This window comes from Brassica oleracea, chromosome C7, assembly GCF_000695525.1.
Source record: "Brassica oleracea var. oleracea cultivar TO1000 chromosome C7, BOL, whole genome shotgun sequence".
NCBI lineage: Eukaryota > Viridiplantae > Streptophyta > Magnoliopsida > Brassicales > Brassicaceae > Brassica > Brassica oleracea.
Window position 1 is genome coordinate 10,287,673 of NC_027754.1, and position 16,391 is coordinate 10,304,063.

The 16,391-nt window shown below is 38.4% G+C and overlaps 1 protein-coding gene across 2 annotated transcripts; it reads right to left on the minus strand.

Annotated features, from left to right (window-relative positions):
- Positions 1-646: 646 nt before the first annotated feature.
- Positions 647-1,597, minus strand: LOC106307055. 2 transcript variants are annotated; one of them, XM_013743896.1, is made up of 4 exons: positions 1,443-1,597; positions 1,144-1,345; positions 969-1,058; positions 647-887 (listed from the first exon to the last, which is right to left on the minus strand). In XM_013743896.1, exons 2-3 carry the CDS (start codon positions 1,315-1,317, stop codon positions 1,002-1,004), a joined length of 231 nt encoding a protein of 76 aa, XP_013599350.1. In that variant the 5' UTR covers positions 1,318-1,345; positions 1,443-1,597; the 3' UTR covers positions 647-887; positions 969-1,001. The 2 variants fall into 2 exon arrangements, with proteins under 2 accessions (XP_013599350.1, XP_013599348.1); XM_013743894.1 differs by having other exon boundaries at positions 1,469-1,595.
- Between the last annotated feature and the right edge of the window lie 14,794 nt (positions 1,598-16,391).

Sequence of the window (16,391 nt, forward strand, 5' to 3'; positions counted from 1 at the left end):
GAAATATTATTGTTCACATCCTCCTGCTCGGTGTAAGAGCATCCGCAGCGACAAAAAATAAGATAATGAAGAAAGAGACGATAGAAAGTGTAGGGACGATTTTTCTTGTAGGGACTATGACAACACTATAGAAACTCAAATGATAGGTGTCATTTTATAAGTGATCACATTTTATTTTCTATTTAATTTAAAAAATAAATTAGACAACAAAATCATATGAATATTAAGATGTTGAGAAATTCTTTAAAGAGACTATACCACTAATGATGCTCTAAAATTCTTCTTTTCTCAGGGCTAATATTTCATCCCCAAATTCTTTTCCATGATAACCTTACAGGTAAGATGAGGAATATATTCATATCTACTCTGGAAGAGAAAGTTTTTATAATACGGGATTATATTGTTGAGATCTTCAGCTCCCGAAGGTTTTTGACGTTTGCAATGGCTAATCGAAGGTTTTGATGTTGCATTCGCCAGTCGAAGCTTCTCAAGCACTTATGTGGTTCACCATACCATACCACCAGAATGTATTTTCTGGTTTAGATTGCTTTTTTTGTAATGCCATCAAGTCTAGAAGGCAAGAACATGTTGAGTTTAATTGATAAACTGTTTCCAGTTCTAATATGGTTTTCGAAATTTGAAGTGGTTGAAACAACATAGTGAAAAATCAAAATCAAATATTCTAAGCAAAAACAAAAACACTGGACTGCAAAGCTGAAACTGATCTTAATGGTCAAAGACAAAGACACCGCTAAGTGCCACACACATACACACACATGTCTTAAGCAAAACTAAATGCATACAAGTAAACCCCATAGACACCAAGGTATATATTGAGGAACTAACTTGTTGCTTAGATTGACATTCGTAAAACCCAATTGATCAACCTACAATATTGAGTTTCAGTTACATCAGTAAAAAGACTTATGATTCAATCTTACAAATGGCAATTTTCTTAGCACACTGACCGTTATTCAGACAACAACTCTGGCTTTTTTCTCCTACAGAGAGAGCTGTGTGAAGAGCAGCTCTAACTCCTTCTCTTGCGGCAAGGTTCTCTGTCACAACAGGGAAACGAAAATGCTCAAACAGCTTTGATAGTTATTATTTAATGTCCATCCAAATGTTGAGCTCTTTACTTACTTGGACAGATAAAAGTTCGTTGATTTTGTTGAGAACCTTGAGACGATGAACTGCATAAACACTGTTTGAAGGAAGTTTACTAACCCTTTTGATCTCTTCCTGAATTAAGCTCGATTTTTCTTCACAGCCCATCTGATTCCATCTTTCTCCCACACGATTAGCTCTGCTTCCCATACTCAAAGATCTTTCGAAATCGATTACGCTGATCAAGAAGAACTTTAGTTTAGAATTGAATCGGTAACCAAAGCAGATATCAAAGAAGTTTGTGTTTGGTTGAAACAGAAAAGTTGAAATTCTACATCAAGGTAACGGATTCAGAGCTCACAGTTTCGGATCTTTGTCAGACAGATTGTCGTCGCACCCTAAATTAGATTCCGCTTTTTTGATTTTTTTTTGGTTTAAGAGAGAGCCTTTACAATGGTAGAGCATGATTATTCGGCGGTTTCGAGAAGCTGTTCGTTTTTTTCAGTTAAAATTTAAAGAGACGGATTCTTATATTCCGTTAAGAACCCCATTTTAAAAACCTCTAATAATCATGCTTTTAAGCAATTACACATTTTTTAGTTTTTGTCCCAAAAATAGACAAAAAAACTAAAATGACCAAAATAGCATTTTTTATTTTAATTTTTTTTTTAAAATTTAATTTATAAAAATTTGAAATCATATCTCCAAAACTCCACTACTCAACTCTAAACTCTAAACCCTAAATTTTAAACCATAAACCCTAAATTCTAAACTTTAAACTCTAAACCTTAAACTCCACCCACTTAACTGTAAACCCTAATGTTTAGATTAATCTTAGGGGTATAAGTGTATATTTACTTTTTTTGATAACACGTTAAAATCTATTTTGGTCATTTTTATTTTTAAGATTTATATTTGTGACAAAAACTTTTTTAAGTATATCCTAAAGAATTTCTCATGTTATATTCTACCTTTTCTTCTAAAATAGAATAATTTTATACAATTTTTCTTATAAATTAATAATGTTAGAACTATATAATTTATTAATTTACTAGTATTATGGCTTTTTATTATGCAGGAGCATAATTGTTTCTATCAATATAAATTATAATATGAAAAATTAGAAAATTAGTATTAAATTAAGAACATAAGTGGTGTAAATATACTTATTTTAAATGAATTATAATTAAAGTGTCCCTTAATTGCCTTTAAATAGAATATCTGCTAAAGTTAATATTTTATTAAGGGCGATTACATAGTTAGAAATATTTAAAATAAAAGTATACACATTTTTAAGAAACCTTTATAATATTTTTGTTAAGAAACATATATTAGACACATTAACCAAACACAATTCACAAAAACCAAAAAATAGTACCGTACGTAAAATTAAGGAAAAGAAAAAGAAAATACCCGTATAAAACTTGATTGAAATTTTTACTTAAATAGCATACAAAATTGTTACATGACTCTCATCATAGTATACATTTTCTGAAAATTCCTCAAATATTTTTAAATCACTAGGAAATTACAATAAATGACTTTTGGTTAATTTTTTAATTTAGATTATCTGTCCATGTCAACTTTTTTAATTAACCTATCAAATATAAATTTTTCTCCACGTAAGCAGTTCACGCACCATGTTCACGTCTTCAAACAAAATATTTCTCATCAGACTTTGTGATGTCGCATCCTCTTCCTTAGCCTCTAAAACAAACCCTAATTTACAAATACCCTCATTTTCTCTGTTACGGAAGCATCCACCATCAGCGGCGGAGCTAGTGCTTTGTGAGGATGGTCATATGACCCACATGGATTTTCATAAAAAACAAGTTTTACTTGTATTTTGAAAAGAAAACAACTGAAAAATGTTACTAATTTAACACATTGACCCATATAACATGTTTTTTATGTAATGACCCCTGTGAATTGATTAGCTGGCTCCGCCACTGTCCACCATTATCAGCCTTCAAAACTATTCTTACTTCAATTCTCTTTATATCTTCAACTCCCCTATTGCACCGAAACTGTTCAAATCCTCCAGTCTGTATATATAGTATTAATACATATCCGTCCAAATATACTTCATTGGAACCACTTCCTTTTATACCAAAACGCTTTTCTTTTCATCATTCTTATCTCCCTCCCAGGTCCGGCTTAAAATGTATTTGGGCCCTGTGCCATACAATATTTTTACCTGTGTAAATACATGATTTTAAAAACTAGATCGTTGATTTTAAAGAACTCAAAAAATCAGGGCCTTATAATAGATAAAACTCAAAAAATCAGAGCCCTAAAATAGGTAAGAAATTCTTATGAATATAAGGGGGTCCAGTGCATTTGCACCTTCAGCACTACCCCAAAGCCGGCACTGCTCCCTCCCCTCCGTATCACTGCATCTAATCACCATGCGGACGACGGTGGCACCTGCTTCGGCTGTTTACTGTTCGCCCCCATCTTCAACATGGCTGATTATTTTGTCCTTCATCTCGAGTGAAGGCACTGGCGCGAAGCCGGCAAGTTTGTGTAGTTCGTATTGCAACGGATTTGAAACAATACTTAATACTGATAAAGACTCTTTGTGTCGATTTTAACAGCAGCGCTTCTCTTAACGTCGGTCAATCGAAACAAGACTAAGGCTGATATTGTAGTAACCCTCCTAAAGAGATAAAATGGTCGAAACCAATAAAGTCCGAATTCGAGGCCAAGCTTTTGGGCATCAAAGCATCTTGAGGTATGTTAAGTTTTAATCATGAAAAACTGATATGATTCGGAGAAAAATGGAAGATGGTCAAGCATCTATGTCTGCTGGTCGAACCATGGGTGATCGGGTTGACCAGGGAGTTGTGATCGTTAATTTAGAAGCACGACGTTTTCGAAGCACGATGTTCGCGAAGCACTGATAGCCCATGGATTTGATCCACTTTTACTCATGGTTTATAAGTGTTTTAACTACTATTTATTATATTCTAGAGTCTATTTAGTATATTTATAGGATCATGAGTGATTTGGAATAAAGTGATAATTTTGGAGCATTTTTGAGATATTTGGAGAAAGCATCCGAACTGACCATCGAACACGACCATCGGTCGACGGCGAAGCGCCCATAAAGCCCGTTTGGTCTCAGCCGACTTTAAACCCAAGTATTCACCAATTTACAAGATTACTGATATCACTCAAATTACCCTAACGAGTGAATTATTCTCTCAAATAAGAGGTTCAGTTGTAGTACTTAGAGATCAAATTCACATGGAGCTAGAGAACCTAATAAATCTAATTAACTTGATTAATCTAGGTTGATTATTATTGAATGTAAAAGACAGGTTTGTGAGCAAGTTAATTGCTCGATTGATTGATTGGGGTTTTGGTACTTAGATGAAAGTAGCTAGACTTAGGAATTTTATTTAGGTAATCAGGATTATAATCCTACAGACGCCTAATAAGTTGTATGCATGATATTATAGAGCTCAACACTTTATAAAAAACCATTAGGCTTTCGCTTTCTAGGTTTGTCTATTGACCAGTGTCGATCGATTATTCTATAGGATTATCGATCGATATACTGGTTGAAACGTCGACCGATTATTTGGCTGGAATATCGATCGACGCTCTTGGTCAAGCGTTAATGCGCAGATTGAATATACTCTAGAAATCATAGCTCAGTTAGGATGGATTCTGGGTGAGATGCAAGCTATCGCTTATGTCTACAACTCCTAGGTAAAGTACTAGGTAGCTAATCTAGAAACATGCATTAATGACAATCCTAAAGATGAATATCACAACTTAGCAATCTATAGTTGGGGCTAATCCCTCATAACCTATTTAAACCCTAAATCTAACAAACAGAACTAATCAGACATGGTCAAGGAATTCACAACAGCAATAAGGAATAAAACCTGCATTAGATAAATAGATAGATATAAATGGAGTTCCAATCACAAATCTCTTTGGATCTTCTCTCAAATCTTCTAAAAATCCTAGAAAACCTTTGCTGTGAAATCAGTAAAAAAAGAAAGCACACTTTTCCTCTAACATGTTGGCAAAGCTTATATAATTGGTTTAAAATTCATCAGGGGTAATCTTGTAAATAGGTGAAGACTTGGGCTCTAAGTCGGCTGAGACCAAACAGGCTTTCTGCGCGCTCCGCTGTCGATCGATGTCACGATGTGAACATCGATCGATTATTCATCTTTAATGTCGACCGATGGTCGTGCTCGATGGTCATCTCGGGTGCTTACTCCAAATATCTCTAAAATGCTCCAAAATCATCACTTTCCTCCAAATTACTCCTGATCTTATAAATATACAAAATAGACTCTATAATATAATAATTAGTAGTTGAAACACTTATAAACCATGAGTAAAAGTGGGTCAAATCCATGGTATAACAATTACCCCTGACGAGTTTTAACCTAATTATATAAGCTTTGCCAACATGTTAGAGGCAAAGTGTGCTTCTTGTTTTACTATTTTCACAGCAAAAGGTTTTCAAGAATTTTTAGTAGATTGGAGAGAAGATCCAAAGAGATTTGTGATTGAAACTCCATTAATATCTATATATTTATCTATGCAGTTTTTATACCTAATTGCTGTTATGAATTGCTTAGCCATGTCTGAGTAGTTCTCTTGTTAGGTTTAGGGTTTAAATAGGTTATGAGGGAATAGCCCCAACTATAGATTGCTAAGTTGTGATATTCATCATTATGATTGTCATTAAATCCTGTTTCTAGTTTAGCTAGCTAGAACTTGATCTAGGAGTTTGAAGTAAAGGTCATCACTTGCATCTCACCCTGAACCCATCCTAATTAAGCAAAGATTGCTAGAGTAAGGCGAGAGCTGATCTAGAAATATTAATGAGAACATTCAACCCGCGCGTTAAAACTTGGCTAAACGCGTCGATCGATATTCTAATCAAATAAACGGTCGAGGGTTCAACAAGTGTATCGATCGATATTCCTATAAAATGATCGATCGGCACTTATATCTGGTCAATAGACAAACCTAGAAAACGAGAGCCTATCGGTTTGTTTATAAGTGTTGAGCTCTATAGTATCATGCATACAACTTGTTAGGCATCTGTAGGATTATAATCCTGACTACCTGAATAAAAACCCTAAGTCTAGCTATTTTCAGCTAAGTACCTAAACCCCTAATTAAATCAATCGAGCAACTGCCTGCTCACAAACCTGATTTTACATTTAATCATAATCAAACTAGCTTAATCAATATGATTAGATTTATTAGGTTTCCTAGCTCCCTATGAATTTGATCCCTAAGCACTACAACTGAACCTCTTATTTGAGAGAGTAATTCACTCGTTAGGGTAATTTGAGTAAGATCAAGCACGACATTTACGAAAATTTCTTAGTTGAGATAATTTCATATTGGGAGAAATAAAAATTCGGAAGCACGACGGGAAGTAAGCTCGACGGGAAGTAAGCACGACGAGAAGTAAGTGATAAGCCATGGATTTACCTACTTTTAGCCATGGTTTATACACGTTTTAAAGTATTTTATATGCATTTAGACTCTTTTTAGAGTAATTACAGGTTCAGGTACTTACTAGAGTAAAATGAGGTATTTGGAGCTATTTAGAGACTATTTGAGAGCTTTGCTGAAACATAGGAGGAGTTGATTATTGTATCAGAGCATCGACCAACGATTACCAAGCATAATCAATCGATGGAAAGTTCGTAGCATCGATCCACGGTGAAGCCACCTGCGAGTTAATGACAAAATTAGAAGATTGCAAGTTTCACAAAAGTTCCAATAATTACATGTTAAGTTACTGGCCGCCTGTTAGGCTATATTATTAGGGTTTGTATTATTTTAGAGGCAGACTTGCCTAGAGACCTTTGAAACCTAGCTTGGAGAGAAGCAACCACCTACCTTTGGAGGAAGAGAGAACTTAGGATTGGAGAGATAGATCTGAACTACAAAACATAGAAGATCTTGAACTCCCTTGCTTTCACTTACTCTATCGTTTACTCTTGTTATTTTATTGAAGTATAATTTATACCATCATAACCATGTGCTTTATGAATATGTCTAAGTAGTCTTACTTTTAGATTTAGGTTTCTCAATAGGATGATATATGAATTGCTAACTTAAACTGTTGCTAGGGTGTTTAAAATATAGTTCTTTGATAGACCATGGATTTGACTAACTTTTACCCATGGTTTATAAGTGGTTTAACTACTAATAATTATATTATAGAGTCTATTTAGTTTATTTATAGGACCATGAGTTATTTGGAGGAAAGTGATGATTTTGGAGCTTTTTTGGAGATATTTGGAGTAATCACCCGAGATGACCATCGAGCACGACCATCGAGAACGACCATCGGTCGACATTGAGGAAGAATAATTGATCGATGTTCACATCTTGACATTGATCGATAGCAAAGCGCGCAGGAAGCCCGTTTGGTCTCAGCCGACTTAGAGCCCAAGTCTTCACCAATTTATAAGATTACTCCTGACTAGTTTTAACCTAATTATATAAGCTATGCCAACATGTTAGAGACAAAGTGTGCTTTCTTGTTTTACTGATTTCACAGCAAAGGTTTTCTAGAATTTTTTGTAGATTGGACAGAAGATCCAAAGAGATTTGTGATTGGAACTCCATTGATATCTATCTATTTATCTAATACAGTTTTTATACCTTATTGCTGTTATGAATTGCTTGGCCATGTCTGAGTAGTTCTATTTGTTAGATTTCGGATTTAAATAGGTTATGAGGGATTAGGCCCAACTATAGATTGCTAAGTTGTGATATTCATCTTTAGGATTGTTATTAATGCATGTTTCTAGATTAGGTACCTAGAACTTTCCCTAGGAGTTGTAGGCATAAGCGATAGCTTGCATTTCACCCTGAATCCATCCTAACTGAGCTAAGATTGCTAGAGTAAGGTTGGAGCTGATCTAGGAAGCTTAGTGAGCATATTCAATCCGCGCATTAACGCTTGACCAAAAGCATCGATCGATATTCCAATCGAATAATCGGTAGACGTTCCAACAAGTGTATCGATCGATATTCCGATAGAATAATCGATCGACACTGGTCAATAGAAAAACCTAGAAATTGAAAGCCTAATGGTTTGTCATTAAGTGTTGAGCTCTATAATATCATGCATACAACTTATTAGGCATATGTATGATTATAATCCTGATTATCTGAATAAAAGTCCTAAGTCTATCTACTTTCATTTAAGTACCAAAACCCCAATCAATCAATCGAGCAATTAACTTGCTCACAAACCTGTCGTTTACATTTAATAATAAACAACCTATCTTAATCAACTTAATTAGATTTATTAGGCTCCCTAGCTCCCTGTGAATTCGATCCCTAAGTACTACAACTGAACCTCTTATTTGAGAGAGTAATTCACTCCTTAGGGTAATTTGAGTGAGATCATTCTTCATCTAGTTGTCCTTAAAGCTAAGTTTAGGATTGATCACCCTTTAAACTTATATCTTAGGATTAATTGAGAACAAGTCATTGCTTGACTCAATACCTGAAAATAAACTAGTATGAACTAACTGACTAGATACATGATATCACTCAAATTATCCTAAGGAGTGAATTACTCTCTGAAATAAGAGGTTCAGATGTAGGGATCGAATCTACAGAGACTCTAGGATTACACAATAGATTTATAGTCTTTGAACTAAGGCTAGATTAATTGGTTTATAGGTTTTAAAGCAGTAAATGAATTGGTGAGCAAGGTTATTGCTCGATTGGTTTGTTTTGAGGTTGTTAACAGTTGAGAGAATACATGTATGATAAGTAAATACTTAATTTGGGGTTTTAGGAGTTTATTGATATTAATTGTTCTTGAATTCAAACTAAGATATAATCAATTTAATTATCTAATCTGGATCTCGGATTTCAACTATCGTATGTTAATCACGAGAAAGTGTCGATCGATGGTTCATTAAGAATATCGATCGATACACCTTTCAAAATATCGATCGACAAAGCTGTCGCTGCGTCGATCGTTGCTTCTACGAGAAAGCTTTACGGACAAGTTTGATTTATATTCTCTAACTTATTAAATCAACTCTCATTTGTATCTAGTCAGTTAGATCATACTAGTTTATTTTCAGGTATTGAGTCAAGCAATGGCTTGATCTCAATTAATCCTAAGATCTAAGTTTAAAGGGTAATCAATCCTAAACTTAGCTGTAAGAACAACTAGATGAAGAACTATATTTATAAACACCCTAACAGCAGTTTGAGTCAGTAATACATTTATCAACCTATTCAGAAACCTAAATCTAACAGTAAGGACTACTCAGACATATTCATAAGGCACATGGTTATGATGGTCTGAATAATACTTAAATAAAATGAGTAATAAGAGTAAGCAATAGAGTAAAAGAAAGCAAGAGAGTTCAAGATCTTCTCTATTTTGTAGCTTAGATCTATCTCTCCAATGGTAAGCTCTCTCTCTCTCTCCAATGGTGGCTTCTTGCTTCTCCAAAACTAGGTCTAAATGGTCTTTAGGCAAGTCTGCCTCTAAAATAATACAAAACCCTAGTAATATAGCCTAACAGGCGGCCAGGGACTTAGAATGTAATTACTGAAAATTTTGTGAAACTTGCAATCTTCTAATTTGTCATTAACTCGCGGGTGGCTTCGCCGTTGTGGGAACCGAAATTCACACCGTCGATTTCTATTAAATTAGGAAAGTTAGGATAACCCTAATTTCCAGAGGTTCCGGATATTTGCTAAACCAAACGCCAAGCAATAAGAATACGAGGATGAAAACGATGAAAATATAAGAAATCGTAAAAAGGGAGCAAAAAGAAGTCTTATTCCGAATTTGCGTATGAGCGTTTACAACAAGGTAGGAGCCTTGGCTACAAGAGTTGTCGGCGAGTTCCCTAGTTCTAATAACCTAAGACTGCGGAACCTAGTTGAGTCGCAGCTCGAAATAACAAAAACGGAAAGTTGCCTAATTGCTCTAAGTGCTAAGTTTGCTCTGGAAAAGTTCCTTCTTTTGTGCCTCTCGCCTAGGACTCCTTATATACTCCCTCAAAGGTCGGTTTGAGCTTTCCTCTTCTACCCTTAAGTCGTCATAACTCGAAAATGGAGATATTCCATTTTTCTCGATCTTCATGATTATCTGCGGAAACTTAACATTTATCTGCGGAAATTTGACATTTATCTTTTCTTGCGGACTAAGTATAAACCGCCATAGTATCTATGGTCTTTTCCTTAAAAATTCGTAAGTGAGTTTCTAATCACGTTTTAGATCTATTTGGGCCGTCTTTCGACTCGAAACGTTTATTACGATTTTTATCGATAAAAATAAACTTTCCGCAATTATTATCGTAAAGTTTAAGTGATAACTCCAATCGATGGGAGTGAGAGATGGTATTGTCGTGGCCTGTAGAAGATGGTATTAAGGAATTTAGACGAGAATGCACGGATTCATGTTGTGGTGATCTTAATCGTTGATTGATGTTCGGGACAGTCCAATCATTGAATCGTGACCTGGTCCGTGCATGGACCGGTCACAACGTCCGACCTGGCCTGGCTCGGGGCTGGTATCTACGTTGCGATCTGGTACGTGCGTGGACCGGTCGCAACGTTGCGACCTGGTACGTGCGTGGACCGATCGTAACGTCAACGTTGCGATCTGGTCCGTGTGTGGACCGGTCGCAACGTTTCGACCTGGTCCGTGCTCGGTTCGGTCGCTATGCGTTGATCGGTTTGGATACTTGTCCAATGTTCTCGGACAATTGGTGTTTGGTGGCTCGATTGAAGCTTTTTTAAGAATTTCATCGTGAAAATATTTCTGCAAGGGTTTCTTTATGAAAATTACTTTCCCGAGAAGTGTTTTTACCACCTTTTTAAGATATTTAGATGTTAACTTCGTCGTGACCGTTTTTGACCCCAACAGTTATCCCCCAACCCGCTAGAATCGTGGATTGTCGCTGAGATTCTAGCGAGCGGTTAGGCAAATCAGGCAAGTTAGGCGAGTTGGATGGAGTTAGCACCTAAATATCCGCAGACGAATAGTAACTTTTTGTTTCTATAAGAAGGTGGAGTACGTTTCCTCATAATTCTCACTTGCTTATTTTCATATGGAAACTTTTGAAAGACAAGAAAAAATTCTCCCTCTTTTTCCTTCTTCCCTCCCTTGTTAAAAACAACAAAATTCCAAAGAATGTATACCAGAAAGAGAGCTTCGAAACGAACTACCGCCCGTAGTCCGTCATCCGAGGACGTCCATGACGGAGATATCCTCGTGCCGAAGGCTGAGTTCATACTTCATTCGGTTGATCCCGCTGAGGGTGAAGCGTACTGGATCGCTCGTTGTGGTTTGATCATCCCCCCTCTCGAAGCGTCTTTCCCCATTATGAACCGCATATGATTCCACACTGCCCGGATGGGATCCAGACCCTGCTTTTGGTGATGGTAGTGGTTCTAGCGAGGCACCCCTTCCAGACTTTGACGAGTTTTTCGTTGGTTTACCCTCGAGTTTCGATCCACCTCCGACTTTGGATGAGTTGGCGAGGTCAAAAGTGGTTGCGGAAGGGTCTCGTATGATCAACGGGGTCAGTTTCCCTATCCTTCAGGATCTTTGTTTGGTGAAGTCATATATTGTTTTTAACGCGTTGGTTGTTCTTGCAGGGACTGAACGTGCTCAGCTCAGCCCTTGAGGCGAGCAAACGGGAGGCAATGAACTACCGCTTCAAGGCTGAGAAGGCGGAGAAGGATCTCGCACGTATGCAAAGCGAGGCTTTGGAGCGAGATTCGGGGCTTGCCAAGAAAAACGACAGAGCCCTTCGCCAGGCGGAAAGAAGAGGTAGGAGGGAGATTGCTGCCGTGATGAACAATCGCGCCTCCCAGTTCGAGGCCGGGTACGGCCGTCTTAAGGAAGCTCACTCCTTGGTGGGTGATTTCCGCAAGTGTCATGGCTCAGTCGATACCCTGTGGAAGATGAAGCGGGACGACTTCGATTTCCAGGATGAAATGGCGACCATGGCGAGCGGTATGGATGATCATGCTTACGCGGAGGCACTGATTTCTCCGATCGAGAGGAGGATCCAGAGGTTCTAGGATCCTTGATAGACCATTTATTTGACCCACTTTTATCCATGGTTTATAAGTGTTTTAACTACTAATTATTATATTATAGAGTCATTTAGAATATTTATAGGATCAGGAGTGATTTGGAGATAGGTGATGATTTTGGAGCATTTTGGAGATATTTGGAGCAAGCACCCGAGATGACCATCGAGCTCGACCATCGGTCGATATTGAAGAGGAATAATCGATCGATGTTCATGTCTTGACATCGATCGACAACGAAGCGCGCAGAAAGCCCGTTTGGTCACAGCCAACTTGAAGCCCAAGTCTTCACCAATTTACAAAATTACCCCTGACGAGTTTAACCTAATTATATAAGCTTTGCCACCATGTTAGAGGCAAAGTGTGCTTTCTTGCTTTATTATTTTCACAGCAAGATTTTCTAGGATTTTGATAGATTGGAGAGAAGATCCAAAGTTATAATTTGTGATTGGAACTCCATTAATATCTATTTACTATTCTAATGAAGTTTTCTTACCTAATTGTTGTTATGAACTGCTTAGCCATGTTTGAGTAGTTCCATTGTTAGATTTTAGGGTTTAAATAGGTTTGGAGGGATGAGCCCCAACTATAGATTGCTGAGTTGTGGTAATTGTCATTAGAATTGTTCATTAATGCCTGTCTCTAGATTAGCTACCTAGAACATGCCCTAGGATTGATAGATAAAAGCAAGAGCTTCATTCTCATCCTGAAAACATTCTAACCGAGCTAAGTTTCTTGCTATGAGTAAGGCGAGAGATGATCTAGTGAGCTTAGTAAGCTACCATTCAACCCGCGCATAAAGCTTAACTAGAAGCGCGTCGATCGATACCATTATTGAATAATCGATCGACGGAGCGAAAGGTGAATCGATCGATATCACTATCGGATCATCGATCGACACTTTCTAATTGATCGACAAACGATAGTTTAGATCTAGTTAATAGACAAGTCCAAACATGCGAAAGATGATAGACTTGTTGACTAAGTAGTTGAGCTTTACATTATCATGCATGCAACTCATTAGGCATCTATAGGATTATAATCCCAAGTTTCCTGAATAAAAACCCTGAGTCTAGCTATTTCCTTTTAAGCACCAAAACCTCAACCAATCAATTGAGCAAACATTTGCTTGATAAAAACTGCAATTTACATTTAAATCATTAAAACATCCTGCTTAACAAATCATATTAGATTTCTTAGGTTCCCTAGCTCCCTGTGAATTTGATCCCTAAGTACTACAACTCGACCTCTTATTTGAGAGAGTATAAATCACTCCTTAGGGTAATTTGAGTGGTATCAAATTTGGCGCCGTTGCCGGGGAGCTTTGATCGTCTATTCAATCTAATTTTTGTTAAGTTTCTGACAAAAAAAAATTCCTTGGATTTTCAGGTACATGCCCAGCAGTACTAGAAGCAAAAAGAAAACTCAAGTCTATTCTCACCAGATCTTGCAAGGTTGGAGCGTTCAATCCGCAAAGAAGCACGCTCCTCATCGATCGACAACTACACTTGTTCGTCGCTCGATTTCGTTCAACCACCGTCGAACCAGACACTAGTCCCGTCGACCCAGACACTAGTCCCGTCGACCGATACTCGCTCACCACTGTCGACCGAAGACACTCATTTTCCATCTGACATCGATCGATACTCCAGTCCGGACATCTACCGATACTGAGCCGCGAGACATGGTTGCGACTTTGATACTTGTACAAGATGAGAGAGGACAGATACCCTACCATGGATTATCTCACGAGCATCCTATGGACCATCTGGAGAGGTTCGAGGAACTAATCTACCTGTAGATGAGGCTGCGCGACTCAAAATATTGGTTGACTACAACTGTCCAGATCAGTTCTACACCAACAGATCAGCCATTCCTTCTCCCACTATTCAGAGGGATTTCGAGTTGAAGGCCCAATACTACACACTCGTGGGACAGATACCCTACCATGGATTATCTCACGAGCATCCTATGGACCATCTGGAGAGGTTCGAGGATCTGATATCTGCTATTAAAGTCAATGGAATCCCTGAGGATTATCTCCTACGCAAGCTCTTCAAGTTCTCACTTGCTGGAGAAGCTTCGCATTGGCTTAAGCAGTTACCACCAGGATCTCTCACATCCTGGAGCGACATCAAGAATGCATTCTTATGCAATTTCATTGATGAAGCACGTGCTGAAGAATTGAGGAGCAAGATTGCTACATTCACTCAGGAGCCTGCAGAATCATTCAGAGGCTCTTGGATCAGATTCAAGTCTTATCAGAGAGACTGTCCACACCATGGATTCAATGAAGTACAACTGCTCAGTACTATTTACAGAGGCATCGCGGTGCAGTACCAAATGGCTCTTGATACTTCCAGCAATGGGAACTTCAACACCAGGAATCCAGAGGAGGTAGTGAAGGTCATTGAAAACCTAGCATCTAGCAACAGCACGAAAAACACTGATTTTGAGAGGAAAGTCTGCCATCATCCTTGGGAATGATCAGATGGATGAGGTGAAGGCAAAGCTGGACAGTGTTCACAAGCTTCTTAGGAAGCAGGTCTGCTTGGTTGAAAATGCAGAAGCTGTAGACATAGAGGGTAGAGCAGAGGAAGAAGAAGAGGTGAACTTCATTTGTGGAGCTGGATTCCAAGGTTCAGGAAACCAGGGTGGAAACAGAAATTCCTATGGAAATATGGGTAATTTCAACCAGAGTTCGCAGTACCAGAAACCCTACAACAACAACTACAGCAACAATAGGAGTTATGGAAATTCCTACTACCAGAAACCACCGCCGCCTACTCAAGAGAGAAAAATTGAAGAGATGCTCGATAGGGTTCTTGAGGCACATCAGCGCATGACAGTGGACTTCAATGAGAAGATTGATTCTGTCTACACCAACCTGAACACAAAGTTTAAAACCTTGAGAACTCGTGTAAAGAAGCTGGAGATGCATGTTGTTCAGACAGGAGAAGCTGTTAAGAGGCAGGAAGCCTTGACAAGAAGGGTAGGAGATGATGTGATGAAACACCACGTGAATGCCATCTTTGGGGATGATTTCTGGCAAGTGGTGAAGGAAGAGAAGCTGCAAGAAGGAGATTTCGAAGTAGAAAGTCTGATGAGCTTCGGCGGATCGCACTGGTGTCGATAGACGCCAGACCATGAACATCGATCGATGGTCCCCAGTCCAAATCGATCGATAGGATCTCCAGAGCATCGATATATGACACCCACGGAGTCAACCGCATCTTGCAATGCCGTGAGGTTTCTGACTCAGGAGGAGTTCGCAGCAAAACAACCACATCCGCCCCACCCTGATAACGTAAGAATCGCTCGACATGCTGCTACCCCCATCGATCGACAAACAGATTTCGACATCGATCGACAACCTCCAGCGCCCATTGATAGACGAGCACCTATTACGTACCGAGTGCAGATGCCAAAGATAGATGTTGCACATCTTAACCCACTCAGGCCCAAACCCAAACCTTCAGAAAACCCACCAGAGACCGTGAGGATACCTTCAGATGATGGAGAAGACTCGATGGAAGTCGATAGGGTTCCTGTGGGAAGAACCCTAAGGAAAAGAAAGGAAAAAGTGGAGAAGCATCTGAAGAGGGGGGCCAATGATAAGGAAAAGGAAAGTTTCCAAAAAAGAGTCTTCAGAATTCCTCTAGATAAGCCATTCGAGGAAGCTTATTATACTCACAGATTGTGGATGTTCTTCAGAGAGACAAGGGAGAAAGAAGAAGACATCAAGAGAATGTTTTGTGAAGTTAGAGAAAAGATGAGGAAGAGGGTTACATTGAAGAAGAGTGATCCTGGGCAATTCGCAATACCATGCACGATGAAGGGTATTGAGTTCCCACATACTTTGTGCGACACATGAGCATCAGTCAGCATCCTACTGTGGGAACCGAAATTCGCAATGTTGATTTCCATTTAAATAAGGAAACTAGGAAAACCCTAATTTCCCAGAGGTCCCGGATATCTGCTAATACCACACGCCAAGCAATCAGAACACAATAATGACAACGATAAAGTATAAGAAATCGAAAAGAGAGCAAAGTAGATCTTATTCCGAATTCGCGTTTGAGCGTTACAACAAGGTAAGAGCCTGGGCTACAAGAGCTGTCGGCGAGATTCCTAGTTCTAAAACCGTAAGACGACAATAACCTAGTTGAGTCGCAGCTCGAATAACAAAAACGGAAATATGC

Coding starts and splice junctions, on each gene's coding strand:
- LOC106307055 (XM_013743894.1), bottom strand. CDS start 1,572: ATGCTCTACCATTGTAAAGGCTCTCTCTTAAACCAAAAAAAAATCAAA. Junction 1,346..1,468: donor TCTGACAAAGATCCGAAACT/GTGAGCTCTGAA, acceptor CTTCTTGATCAG/CGTAATCGATTTCGAAAGAT. Junction 1,059..1,143: donor ACGAACTTTTATCTGTCCAA/GTAAGTAAAGAG, acceptor CTGTTGTGACAG/AGAACCTTGCCGCAAGAGAA.